At 36.8% G+C, this 14,272-nt stretch overlaps 1 protein-coding gene across 7 annotated transcripts in view; it reads right to left on the minus strand.

Moving 5' to 3' along the window:
* The window catches only part of Cdk14 (cyclin dependent kinase 14), a 648,997-nt gene that overhangs the window by 313,872 nt on the left and 320,853 nt on the right, over positions 1-14,272 (minus strand). For all 7 annotated transcript variants that reach the window (XM_021162869.3, XM_029477257.2, XM_029477253.2 and 4 more), the window contains 2 exons: positions 13,060-13,122; positions 2,796-2,919 (listed from right to left, as the gene is read on the minus strand). In XM_021162869.3, the coding sequence (XP_021018528.1) occupies positions 2,796-2,919; positions 13,060-13,122 (187 nt within the window). The remainder of the gene's footprint in view (positions 1-2,795; positions 2,920-13,059; positions 13,123-14,272) is intronic.

Below are 14,272 nucleotides of genomic sequence, written 5' to 3' on the forward strand. Positions count from 1 at the left end.
AAAGAGAAAGGGAAGAGAAGGAAATGGTTTCCAAAGCTCTTCCATGCCAAAGTGTGAATGAAACCCAGCATCAAATGCTCTGCTGCCTGGAGCTGTCCCCCTTTGACAGTTTGGCTCCATTGCATTTTTCTATGCAATTCTGTCATCTCACACACACTTGTGTCCAAACACAATAAACCACAGTTAATTGCATGTCTTAAATTAAAAGATAAAATAATGCACAATTAGTTGGGGGAAATCATCAATTGGTGAATGAGTCTTGCTCATTACACCCTATGCATGGGATGGATACCCACGGCACATTCTTAGCTAGACAACAGGCTGTGACACTGGAGGTACAGGGCCACCAGTTTGGAGTGAAGAATCAGTGGCTTTTAAAACAACTCTATATGACTAGCAAATCATGCTTTCACAACCAAGAGTGAAATACAGAAATGTGCATAATTGTGGGTAATTAGAAAAATTAAAATATCCTTAAGAAAGGCTTGAACAGAAATGCTATGTCAGTCAATAATGGAAAAATACCAGATGATGCACATGATTTTGTCATGCTTCTTAACATGAAAAACATTAAGGACATATACTTATTAGACAAATACAAAATAGTATGCATCTTTTGGGGCATTTGTAATAGGTAAGGGAAATAAGACATACAAAAAAGACACAGAAAATGCACAAAAATTGTTAACATACCATTTCTAAGTTATTCATATTTTAAATTACCTACATTAAGAAAACCACCACGATATTGGGTTTGAAGACTTCCATCTCACTTTCTTCCTTATCTAACAATAAATTAATGGATGCTAGTGTTTAGTTTGTGTATATATGTGTGTGTAAATATACATACATATATATATATATATATATATATATATATATGTAATATAATATATATTCCTAAATATAACCTGTTGAGTCCATTTGATGTGAGTTTCATGTATATCTTCAGGACTGTGTGGCACTGGGTAACCAACAGACTTAAGAGAGTCTTTTAAGATGAACTTACCTTACTCTAATAATAAAAATAATATTTTAATACATAAAACCAAGTGTAAATCATATTCATACACTTCCACCATATCTTTAGCTATGCAGACAAATAATTCTTATAATATACTTATTGACATACCCAATACAAAATTTAAGAAACAGGCTCAATTTCTGTTAAATGTCCAACAGAATAGTATATTTCAAGAAATATCTTACACTAGCTAACTTTTGTTTCATTTTCTTTTTGGAAGAAAGGAACACCCAAAACCCAGCAGAGTAAATGTGTCCAGTGGTATTCAACTGCCTGACCTCAAAATAAACAGCTACTTCCTTCCTTCTTTTATTCATTGGAATTCGGGAATGGGAAAAATAATTATTTTCCTCAAAAGGTTGTCTCAACCTCAGGCATCTTTACATTCCAAGGGTAATATTTTCATTCTCTTCTTAATGGAACAAATTCTAATCTGAATATTTATTTAAAAATAATTGAGACAGTATAGTGTCAACACATCACAGTGCCATCAAGTGTCACCCCAAGAGCTGGGAACCCAGTGAGCTACAGCTTCAGTGACAGGCAGGAGAGGCTGGGAACCCAGGGAGCCACAGCTCCAGTGACAGGCAGGAGAGGCTGGGAACCCAGGGAGCCACAGCTCCAGTGACAGGCAGGAGAGGTGGTGACTTCCTGTGGATGAGCTGAACTATCAAAGGCCAACCATCAAATTTCTTTTTTTTTCTTCACTTTTTATTAGATATTTTCTTCATTTACATTTCAAATGCTATCCCAAAAGTCCCCTATACCCTCCCACCGACCTGCTCCCCAACCCACCCACTCCCACTTCCTGGCCCTGGCGTTCCCCTGTACTGGGGCATATACAAAGGGCTATACTCAACAAAACTGGAAAACATGTATGAAATGGATAACTTCCTAGACAGATACCAGGTACCAAAATTAAATCAGGATCAGATTAATGATCTAAACAGTCCCATATCCCCTAAAGAAATAGAAGCAGTCATCAATAGTCTCCCAACCAAAAAAAAAAAAAAAAAAAAAAAAAGCCCAGGAACAGATGAGTTTAGTGCAGAATTCCATCAGACCTTCAAAGAAGACCTAATTCCAATTCTCCTCAAACTATTCCATAAAATAGAAACAGAAGGTACTCTACTCAAATTTCTAAGAACAACTTATAAAAGTTCTACTCTAGGACCTAGAATTTAAATAACCATTCTCAATTACATTGATATAAGCAATATCTGAAATAACAGTCACTTCTGGTAAGGTTACACTATTCTTAGATTCCCACATTAATAGAGTCCTTAGGGTAACATACAATTTTGAACACTGTCCATCCCAGAATGCCCAAAGTGGAACTAAGATGTCATTTCACAGCTCTTCCAAGTTCAATAAAAAGTTTAGAATTCTTGAAGTTGTATGGTATACTTACTATATTTTCATTTTGCTTTTGATTGCTTTTTCATAATAAAAACTAAGATAAGAAAAAAGACTTCTTTAGTACATTTTATGTTCAAAATTATACTGACATCTTATTCGGTGTCATGTGTGAGTGTCTTGCTATCATGTCAGGAAAACTAATAAGCAGCCTACACATTATAAAAATCTACCAATCTCTATGTTTTACTCCATCACTTTTCAAAAGACAAAAGTAATTTCTTCATTCCAGAAAGAAAAGAATTTCCTGTGATCTGTGGTGGGAGAGGCACTGCAACTAAACAAAGGCAGTGCCACCATCTGCCCAGCACTCTCACAGTGTGGCAAACAGACCGGTAATTAACTGCTTTCCTACCGAAATCTGCCAGCTTCAACTCCCCAGTATCACTGATGAGAAGGTTCTGCGGTTTCAGGTCTCTGTGCAAAATATAGCGCTGGTGGATGTAAGACAGTCCTCGCAGCAGCTGAAATAAAAACAACTGAAAAAAAGGGGTGGAGGGGGTGAGAGTTAGAATCCAAATTTGAATAAATGCCAGTTCATATAGACAGTCTGCCAAATATATTAGTGAGAAAGGGCAACCACCACTAAATTTCCTACCTGTCATTAAGCAAAAAATATGCAAGGTTAGCATATAACCCTTTAATTCATTAAGAAGTGAGTCTGAGAATGCCCAAGACTTCATGGTGTTGATCATGCCACAGAGACTGCAGAATTTGAAAAATCAGGTATTGAGAGTTTCAAACTCTCTAGACCAAGATGATGGCTAAGAAAACAAAGCAATCTATAATATTACAAAAGATGAGAAACTTCATATAAATGTTCTTATTTAGTTCTACAGAAATGGCATGAATATATTATCCTTACATTCAACCATTAACATGCTTCAAGGAACAGAAACACAAGATGATCTGAGACAATCAAAAGAAAACAGTCACATGGTCATACTCATAGCAAATGTGGCCAGACTGCACTTTTACATCTGGCTGTAGAGATTAGCTATTGCCTGAAGATAGCTGTGTACCTTCACTAATCACAGAGCTGGCCAAGCCAAGCAGAGAAAGCAAGATTCAAAAGCAATACTTTGGGAGTCACAAATAATTCCTGAAATGATTATTGGCCTTTGCTTTGGACTTTTACATCAAGGGAATTCTTCTATTTTGGTAAGAGAAGTATGCTGTCCTCGGCATTGCAAAGCCCTTCTTGTGAAGAGGTTACTTGGAAAAGTCACTGTTGTTGACCTACTATTTAAACACTCAATCTTGCCAGAGAAAAATAAAATACATTTGTTTTTCATTTATGTGCCAACAACAACCTGTTCATATAGCCAGCTAGTAACAAAAGGCTGTGCCAAGAAGATCCCACATGACCTAAATGACTGATGTTCTAACAACTCAGAAATACTCAAAAAGAAAAAGAAAGAAATACTCGAGTGAAAAGGACTAGTGACCCCTGAGGGCCTGGGGAACTAGTGTTCCTGGAATTTTCCAACTAGCCAGAGCTATGAAGCCCAAGCACATGTGTCTACTGAGGTAGCATGCTGAGATGACAGTACAATCAAGTCACATCTTTACCTTGACAAATATGCATGGGCTGGAGATGGCTTCAGCTCACTATTTCCACAGGACACGTGGAAAGCTGTGGACCTCTATTCTGAGTCAGAACAGACTGAAATTCTGGTTTAAAGACTCCAGAAAGTAAACATCTTTCCAGAATGTGCCTCCTCTTGACTCTTCCTAGGAGTCAATGCACACCAGTTTCACTCTTAACTGCAAATTATTTTTTATCCTGGGACTTAAGGCTTACAATTTCTATGACACTCCTTATTTCTTCAGTTTAGAGGGAAGATGGGTAGGTAAATTAAATCATGAAGAGTTTCAAAGTCTTTAAGAGACACATGCATGTAGAAAGCATATCCTAAATTTTAGAAATAAACATTTTGTTAAGAAAAATGTGGCTTTGTACAAGATGCTAGGCACTGCTTGGTACCTATAGACTAAGAGATTGGCTGTTGAACCATGGCAATGCTTTCAACCTAAATAGAAATGCAACACCACGCAAATTCCAGCTGATCCCCCATACATTATTGAACAACACCATATTTGACCTTCCTGTTAGGAATTTTAAAGTACACACTAACATTATCTGCATAACAGTGATGGAAAAATTGAGTGTGGTTTCTCCAGATTTCCAAGGAATTAAGTGTGAATGTCAGGATGCAAACTGAGACTATTGGACTACAAAGTCAACTATTGTAGTACAGAAAATGTAGACAAGAATCAACATGTTGATATAGAAGCCACTTCCTCATGACCTCTGAACCACTGAACGGAACTCTGCTTGGAGCTGGGTGCTCAGTCACTACTATTCTATATTCCCCTGCTCTAAGAAATTATGTTCACACCATATTCATAGGCAAGCTACTCTTCAACTCAGTATCCTAGGCCCTGGTGCCTCCCTGACCTCCTTCTCTTTCCTTCCCCAACCTCTGTGCTCCAGATAAACCACTCCAAATCTATGTTCCGACTGTAGATTCTGAACACACCATTCACAGTAGAATTTACCCCACCTCCCACAGGCTGCTTTACCCTCATCATAAACTGGATACACAGTTGTCACTCTGTGCCACTAACAGGATTTCTGAATGAATTGAGAGACATCTGGATAGGGACAGATAAAAAGATCACAGATCGGAAATCCTAGCATCTCAGACAGCTAAGAGCAGAAGTGGATAGATTAAGCAGTACCTAGAGCTTTTTTTCTTCTAATACCATCAGTAATTTCTTCAAATATATACTCCATGTGCCAATCCAGAGGTCATTTAGGATATCATGCTGAAGAAGATTAAAACCAGTGTTAATGAAGGATGAGATTACATGCCTTGAATAGAGAAAAGCCCTAAAATTTAGAGACTAACACAGTCCCACAGAAAATCAAGACAGAGAAAATCTCTACACTGCCAAATACCATTATGCATTGATTGACTGACAGTTACATAAACAGATCCCTGCAGGGGAACAGCTTAGGCTGGATAATGAGACCTAGTTAAACAAGCAAACAGAAGGAAGAAAGGAAGGAAGGAAGGAAGGAAGGAAGGAAGAAAGGAAGGAAGGAAGGAAGGAAGGAAGGAAGGAAGGAAGGAAGGAAGGAAGGAAGGAAGGAAAGAGAGAGGGAGACATGGTGAAGGAAGGTAAGGACCAGGAGGGGAAAAGAAGGGAAAAGCTCTTAGAAGGAAAGGAATGGAGGAAAAAGAAGGGCAGAGAAAAAGGAAGATCTTCACTGAAATCATGAGAAAAGTCGATGAGTCACAATTAGCACCTTATGGTAGCTGCAGTCTCTGTCCTGCCAGGCAGGGTGGGAACACCGACAACTCTGTCCCCGGCTGAGCTTAACTAGAATATGGAATGCTACCATTCAGTGATGATGGAGAAACTCAGTTATGGGGGCTTTCTGCTTACACACAGTCAGGCAAGGACTGAACTTTCTCATGTAAGTTTCTAGGAAAGCCACTCCCTCAGGTGCTGCATAAACCACAAGATAAGTAAGCTCATACCTGGCCTTCTACAAAACAACAGGAAATGTTACAGGGAAAAGCCATCAGAGTGACCCACTCAGGCCAAAGGAAAAACTGTGGGTCAGCATTGTTATTAAAAGTAGCAAATGACAGTGGAACCCACAGAATGACAAAGAAAGAATACAGACAGCTTCTTACTGCCAAGGCCGCCCCAAGTTCTGTTACATATACTATTTAATCCCTTCAATCTAAGGCAATAAAAAAAGTCAGAAACAAGTGTCCTCAAAGTCACCTGTTCTCACGACGCGTGGGAACTTACACTACATCTCACTACTGCATTTACGCTGCTTACAACAAGCATAGCGTGATAGGCAGACATCCAAATAATCAATGTGCTTTCATTATTAAATAAACTCAACTTCTTAAAAGCTCCAATTAGCATATAATGGACTCATGGTTCCCAAGCCTCCTTGTTTTTCTATTCTATTTAAAATCTTCCTAGGAATAAATCATATGGCAGCAGACTGCACCATATTGTATAATGTTGGTAGGTTAGATTTGGAGGCACCTTCCTTTCTCTCTTCTGCAGTGTACATGAGGTCTTCCTTGTACACTTGGTCTTAGAATATCCTACTTAATCCTTCCGAAAAGATTCTTCCAAACACAGCAGTAGACTCTCTGCAGGTTTGCACCCAGTCTGGGCGTGGTCATTTTCTGTAATTGAAATAGCAATGAGAGCAGCTTTAAGCAATGCCCTTGTGAATGGGAACACCAGGAATAGACTCCTCCTCCTCCGCATGGATAAGTTCAGGACGCATACTTCCTAGAAATAACCCCTTTTTCCTCTTTAGTAATGTAAAACTTATTAACATATATAATCATCTTTACTTCTACCTATCTATATCTGTATAGATGATAGAGATATATAGATATAGACATGGACATAGATATAGATATAGAGAGAGATTAAAATAGAATAAATTACGCTTGTTATTACCATGAAATACTTTTAGCTATTTCTTTCTGAAACATGTTAAACAAGTTTTAGAAAGAGAAAAATCAGGTATTCTAATCATAACTTTGAAAATCAACTGATAAAGGTATACAGTGTTGAACTTAATAGATGTCATATTTGTTGCTCAAAGGTATTAGAGACACAGCAACAGATTTATATCTAGACCCTCCCACCAGTGTCGAAAATGTAACTTCAGATGCACTTTATCTTATTTTCTAGAGTCATCCATTTCTATGAATGGTCAGAAATACAAAGATTCTTTAGTATACAAGATTCTCCTTAATACAGGATCAAGCATGGTGAACATTTTGCAGATATCCAAGCCATGAAAATTTCCTTTAAGGTCTGTTTGTTGTCCGTTGGGGTCTATGTAATTTACCAGTAAGAGCTATTGGCACTAGTGCACATCCCCATGCATGCCAGTACTTTCCCACAAACAGAGCTAACCTACTCTGCGGTCATCAGGAGGCCATTTAACATCTCTGTATCTTGGATGCCTCATTTTAAAAAGGATTGTTTGAATTGAGGATGGATACCTTTAACAGCCACATATAGCACTGAATTGTATCATTTCATAATTCTATGAATAACAATGGAATAGACAATAAAGAAAATGACTGGTATCAATCACTTACTGAGATAATATGGTGCATATTATTCTAGGTGTTGTCTACCTATCCACCCTTCTAGAAAAACACTAGAAATATTGCATCCTAAAAATATTCTGTATGTTGCATCAGATAATACTTTTCTTGTCAAGGTAGTTCTTTGATCTGGAGAATCCACAGAATGATTTATCGTGACTCGTTCCATTTAATTAAGCCTCAGAAAAATCTAATGTAAATATTAAGTACTAATTTTAATATAATACATTCAATCACATCCAGGTAGTTTTACTTTATAGTGAGTGCATCACTGCAATTTGTTATGTCAGATTTAAAACAACAGAAAGATTATACAAGGATAGTAAATGAGATGAAATTTTTAAAAACTAGCTAATCCATGACATAAGCCACTGTGTATACACTTGAAAGCATTCATTGCACTATTCAGACAGAGAAATATACAAGGATCCATGACAGTGCATTGGCCAAATGGATGCAATATTTTAAAGTATGTATCTTCTATATCCACATGTGAGGGAACATGCAACAAGAAACTATTCTCATTTCTATCCACTTTGGGTTTTTCTACTTTACTAATTATTAGTTATATTCCAATAATGTCTTCAGAAAGATATATAACATGTTTCAGAATTTCTAAATAATATAAAAATTAATTTACATTTCTAAGATCATGGAACACTAATAAGTTTTTCTTAAAGACAACAGCTTTCTGCATAAGAATACTTTTTAAACCTGAGACTTTGAGGAATGTAGCAAGCTCTTGTGGAAATAACTGCTTTCACTTTATTTGAAAGTTGGGCTAATCAAATCAATTGTCTTCCATCTCATCTTCTTTCACATTTTAGCATAACAGTGGACACCAAGCAAGACAATACCCAGAGTGAGCAGGTTAAAGTTGCAAGATTTGGATCTAGGAAGCCCCTGGGGAGTCAAATCTGTTTGCAAGAAAAGCAGATCTGATACAATATGTAAGCTTCTAGAAGTTACCAGGCTATGTCTGATGAAAAATGCACATAGTCAAGGGTCTTAATTAGGGTTCCTATTGCCTAGATTGAGCAGCAAAGCCAAAAGCATCTTGGGGAGGTAATGGTTTACTTCAGTTAGCAGTTGCATATCCCAATTCACCATGAAAGGACACCGGAACAAGAACGCAAGGCAGAAACATGGAGATGTGCTGCTTAGTTACTGTCCACTCCTGACTTGCTCAGCCAGCTTTCTCATACAACCCAAGAGCACCTGACTAGGGGGCAGCACCACCACAGAGGGATGGACACGATGGACACTCCTGAATCAATCATTAATCAGGACACTGGACAGGCTTGCCTGGAGGCCAATCCTAGGGAGGCATTTTCTCCCTGGGAGTCCCTCTTCCCAGTGATTATAGGTTGTGTCACGTTGACATGAAACTGACCGGAAGACAAGCTTTCTGCTGAATGAAACTACTAATCAGCCCAAACTTAAAAACTTAGCAGAAATCATTTTCCCACACAAAGAAGATGGATAATCACGTTTATTTCAATGATTTTTGTCTATAACCAACTTAAGAGACAAAAACCAGCACAAAATATTTTCATATAATTTGGGAAGGCTAATATAAATTCGTTTTAGAAAAAGAGATAAAGATACAGACGGAAAGACTAACAAATAATGAACAAGTCTAAAAATGTTGGAGAATATTCATCAAAAAAAAAAGCCACATCGCAGAGAAAAACAAATAACTTCAAGAGAGATGTAATAATTAGAGACGAGTGCATTTGGTATAAATGATCACCGAATTTCTCTTAATCCCACAGAGGTATATGACGTAGCAGAAATGTGAACAGTGATAATGCCTATGGCTTATAATAGGTTTCCCAGCATTCCTGGCGAGTCACACAAAAGCCATGCTTACCCAGGACAACAGAAAAGTTCTGAGTAGAGTGTGCAACTCTCCTGAAGCTGCCTTGAAAGACATCCTATAGGTCTTGACAAACATAAGACACAAGTGTTCTGTGCAACATCCATTGCTATATGGAGAGAACCAGGGTGAATAAGCAGCTTAATTCTGAGTCCTAGGATGCCATCTCTCCCATTCCCAATGGGTGCTCCCAACTGGATGCTTCTGCCTCAATATTACATAATCCAGTGATTGTATTCCATCATCCTTTAAATTTGAGTTGTAAAACACTGCCATGGAAGAGTGTACTATTTAACTATCTGGCCTTAATTCATTCCTCTGTCAGCTCCATTAGCTAACAAGCACATCAGCAAGTGACTCCATTGAAGGTCTGACTCCCAGGATAACCATGAGATTCCCTTCTTAGCTGCACCTTGCACGTCTAATACACCATGGACTAGTATGTGCCATTTTATTATATTTTTATTGGCAATCCTTTAAGTTTTAGATGTGAATGTTCTATCTTATAACAAAAACAGGACAAAGTGTTCAAGAGATTCTTGGGCAGGAATCCAGGCTGGATGCAGAATTTTTATAGGAACCCACTACTTAATAGACTCATGAAAAGACTCATATTTCCTAACATACAGAATTAGGAAAAGCTCTATAATACTCCTGCCAATGCATCAGAGGGTATCATTACTAGCTAAATGAGAACTCTAATGAAGTATGCGGAGAAAATCGGGTGTCATTTGGTTTTCTCTCTGGGTATTAGAAAGTCTCATTTAGGAATGTATGCTCAGTGCCATGTGCACAAGGCAAACTTAATTTGGCATCACATTAGTTTATCTGTAACACACCTGCTTGTTCTCTGGACTACGGAAGAACGACAGCAAGTTTTCAACCATAATAAACTTCATAGTATTTTAATTAGTATCTCTACTGACATGAAAAACAGAAGTTGGTTTTTATACCAATAGGATTTCAGATACTTCAGGGAATAAGCTTTTAAAAAAAGAAGATGGTAAATGTAATTTTGCAAAGAATCATCTAGCAAAGTAATTATGCCACAGAAATGGAAACACATTACATAAAACACAGGAAGACTCAATCTCATCAAGATAATAAGATGCCACCATCTCCATCTATGTCTGTCAGCTAGAGACTGCGAAAATTCATCTTTTCTCTTTTCCATAAACGTTAATTTCCAGTCTCTCATGCTTATCAATTTTTAAATACATGAAACCTGAATAAAGGGTAACATTTAAACTGTTTCAGTCATTTAAAAATCAACCGGCCTGCAACTCACTAATGGGCATAAGATTGAAAACTGATACAAATTATGTATGTGACTAAATTATGACTAAACTCCAATGTGCTTTGAAGTAGACAATATTTAAATGTAGAAAAGTAAGCAGTCTCCAAGAAAGCTAAGCAGTTTCCTACATATCAACTTTCATGCTATAGAAATGGGTTGCTATTTCTTTAATCATCATAAATATTAATAAAGAGGCCCTGTCCTCAGGCTTTTACGTCAGGGTTACAATCATCTTCTAGGTGACTAATAGCTGAAATTACTCATCTGTCAAACATGTATACAATGCTTAGATATTAACTATTAGTTAAGAGTTAATGTTTATTTCAAAATGTCACACTGGTAATAGACACGTTCTGTAGGCAATTAAATTAGCAAAATAGTTTGGGAAAATTCATTTAACACTGACTTATTTTCTTGAGCTTATCCAAGTTCGTCTAATGAATGCTACAGACAAATAATAAAACTTTCACAAATATTTTGCTCAAAATTAGTAACAAGTTAGTTTAAAATGTTTCCCGTGCGTCGGTGGAGCCAGAGGTCAAAGGCCAGCCCAGCGGCTCCCTTGCTGTCTCTGGTATACCATGATATATCAGCTTTGTGATACTTAAAATTCTCTACAAATCAAACTTTCATAAGTGTATTACTTTATCTGTTATATTATTTGTTCAGTGTGCTTGGAGTGGTGGCATGTGTGACCCTGTCTATTGGGGAAAACACTGTGGGAGTTTGGTCTCTCCTTACAACAAACGAGTCCTAGGTATGGAACTCAGGTTGTTGTGCTCGGTGGCAAGGGCTTTCACCCAGGGAGCAACCTTCTTTCCGTGTCATTCACATTTTCTCCATAATAAACAGGTATGCATAAAATAAAAAATAAAAATAAAAACAACAGTGTCAAGCTGCACACTGAGAAAAGTCATAGTCAAAACAGACAAATTTGCAGGCTAAATAATTCGGTCATTTCACTTGTTTGTTTCCAACCAAAATATACAGTGAGTATTATCCTCTGAAACTTTGATGGTATTTCACATGTTTAGCCAAATCCTGTGCCTTAAATGAGTTCAAAATCCTTCTAATTTAACTATGTTAGCGTTATTATTCTGTGTGATTCGTGTGTGAGTGTGGGCGCATGAATATATGTGTGTAAGACACGTTTTGGAATGGGATTTTCCCTTTCCTTAGGGAATCCTGTGATTGTAAGTAGGACATGAAGCCTATGTTAGACTGACCCACTGGGCCATCTCCCCAGCCGGGAACATATTCTTTAGAGACAGTAACATTTCACCTGATGGTCAAATTTATATTCATGTAGGACTACTTCATTGTCTCATTTTTAGCTCAAGTGGCTTCCTTTTAATTAATATCTAGCACAGTATTATGAACAGTTGCTAATTTACTAAATATTATTATGTTCTTCATTTTGTATTCATAGATAGAAGTGACAAATATAACCACATTGGGAAATAAGTTAATATCAAATAGAAATACCAATGAGGCATCTGTCACTATCTAATGTCAGTTATCTTTGGGAATAATTTCACCTGCAGTGTAAATCTTAAAAATAAGCCTGGATGAATGACTTGTCTCTCAGCAAACACTGAGAATGTGTTATTCCACCATTGCCCATCACCTCCACCTCCATACTGTGATTCATTCTCTCTCTCTCTCTCTCTCTCTCTCTCTCTCTGCTTAAACTTAAATTTATTTTAGTATGATGTTGAAAACATTAATCATATGAATTAAGGAAACTCTGAGGTACAGCAGGAATCTCATGTGTAAATGGTTGAATTCTTATAACGGCAGCTAAACACACAGCCTCAATGTATAACCATAACAATGAATGCATTCTAATCATAGAACATACATTTTATCTTTCCTTTTTAATGAGAAAATTCTTTAAACCAAGATTAAAAATTCAAGAGGGATAGGCTAATCCCTCTGAATGTAAATTTTTGACAAAAGAACAGATAAATTGTATATTTTGAAATAAAGGCACTTTTATATCACAAATGTTCTTTTAACTCTGTTATCTGAAATTATCAGAAATATAAAAATATTAAAAATCAGAATATATGTTATAACTAAAAGCTGCCACAAAGTACAAAACAATCTGAATGTTTCTGTATTCAAACTAATGTTAAAACACTGCAATTCCCACCAATTAAAATAATTAGTTTTTTTATTATTATGTCCTTTACACAGAAGATTTTAGATTTAAGCTAAAAATACACATATGAAAAATAAAACCTCATGGTCTTAAAATACTGTTTCTTACCTTCACATTATCTGGATGGAGTCCTCCAGGGTGCTTGTCCATGTACTGACATAAATCAGTGTGCTAGGAAAAAAGGGTGAAAATGTATTAACATCCCTCTGGCTATAGCATGATGAATCAATATTTTTCTACTTCAAAGTCAAAATCACCTTCTGGACAAAACAAATACAAAATATGGGAGTTAATTTTTTAGAGTATGCAGTTTCATGCCCCACCAGTCCCCATTTTGAACCATAATAAAACCATCTTCACCTTCAGGTTCTATGTTAACCACATTTGCATTCATAGGAATACATGCTTACAGTTTACTAAGTGCTGGTTTCCTCACTGAGTATACATTCTGATACTTAACAAAAATCCAGTCACAAGTCAACTGAAATTATTTATTTTATGTGAGCTGAAGACATTCAAAACCCTGTTATCCTAGTAAAATTAATAACTGGAATTTTCACACATATATACACATGGTTTTTTTTTTTTTTTAGTTTTCAAGAACTGACTATATTTAAATAACTACAAATTATAAATTAACAAAAATGCTTCCAAAGTAATAACTTTAAGAAAGGACAGACAGGTACCTATTAACACATTCTGCTAATACACAGTTATTTCTCAAGCATGACAAGTTAATGTACCAATGTTAGTTATTTTTCCTTAACTTACTTTTGTTTATGTGATGAATGACAGAAAGCTATTAAAATGGTAGTTTAGTCAGAAGTTTTGTTCTCTTACTGTAAGGCATCCTATGATTTACAAGATAAAACAGTTAAAAGGTAAAACGAATGAACAAGTGTCCTGGTGTCTCTTTGGCTGGAGTAGCTGAGGACCTGCATGCAGGCTTTATAAAGCATTCGAAGACCTTGGCGCAGGCATCATGTCCACAGTTTAAATTTGGTTACTGGAATTTGATTGTACACCAACGGCAACTGCCGATGACACATGGCAGACCTTAAAGTCATCCAGTCATGAGCTTGCAATGATGCTCGGCATATAAGATGGTCACAGGAGTGCCAGGTACCACAACAGAGCACAGAGCATCCATTAACAGAGACCTGCAAGGATCCCTAGAACAATGAAGGGTAGAATCTCTTCTAAACAACTCGGAAAGAAATCTCTTCTGAGAAACAACTTAGCCATTCCAAGAACAAATTAAAAAGAACTGGGACAAGAGAGCTAGTTGATATATGCAGTCTGACTTCACTATTTTATCTAG

Source organism: Mus caroli, unplaced genomic scaffold (assembly GCF_978045245.1).
Source record: "Mus caroli unplaced genomic scaffold, Mus_caroli_1 scaffold_4, whole genome shotgun sequence".
NCBI classification, from domain to species: Eukaryota; Metazoa; Chordata; class Mammalia; order Rodentia; family Muridae; genus Mus; species Mus caroli.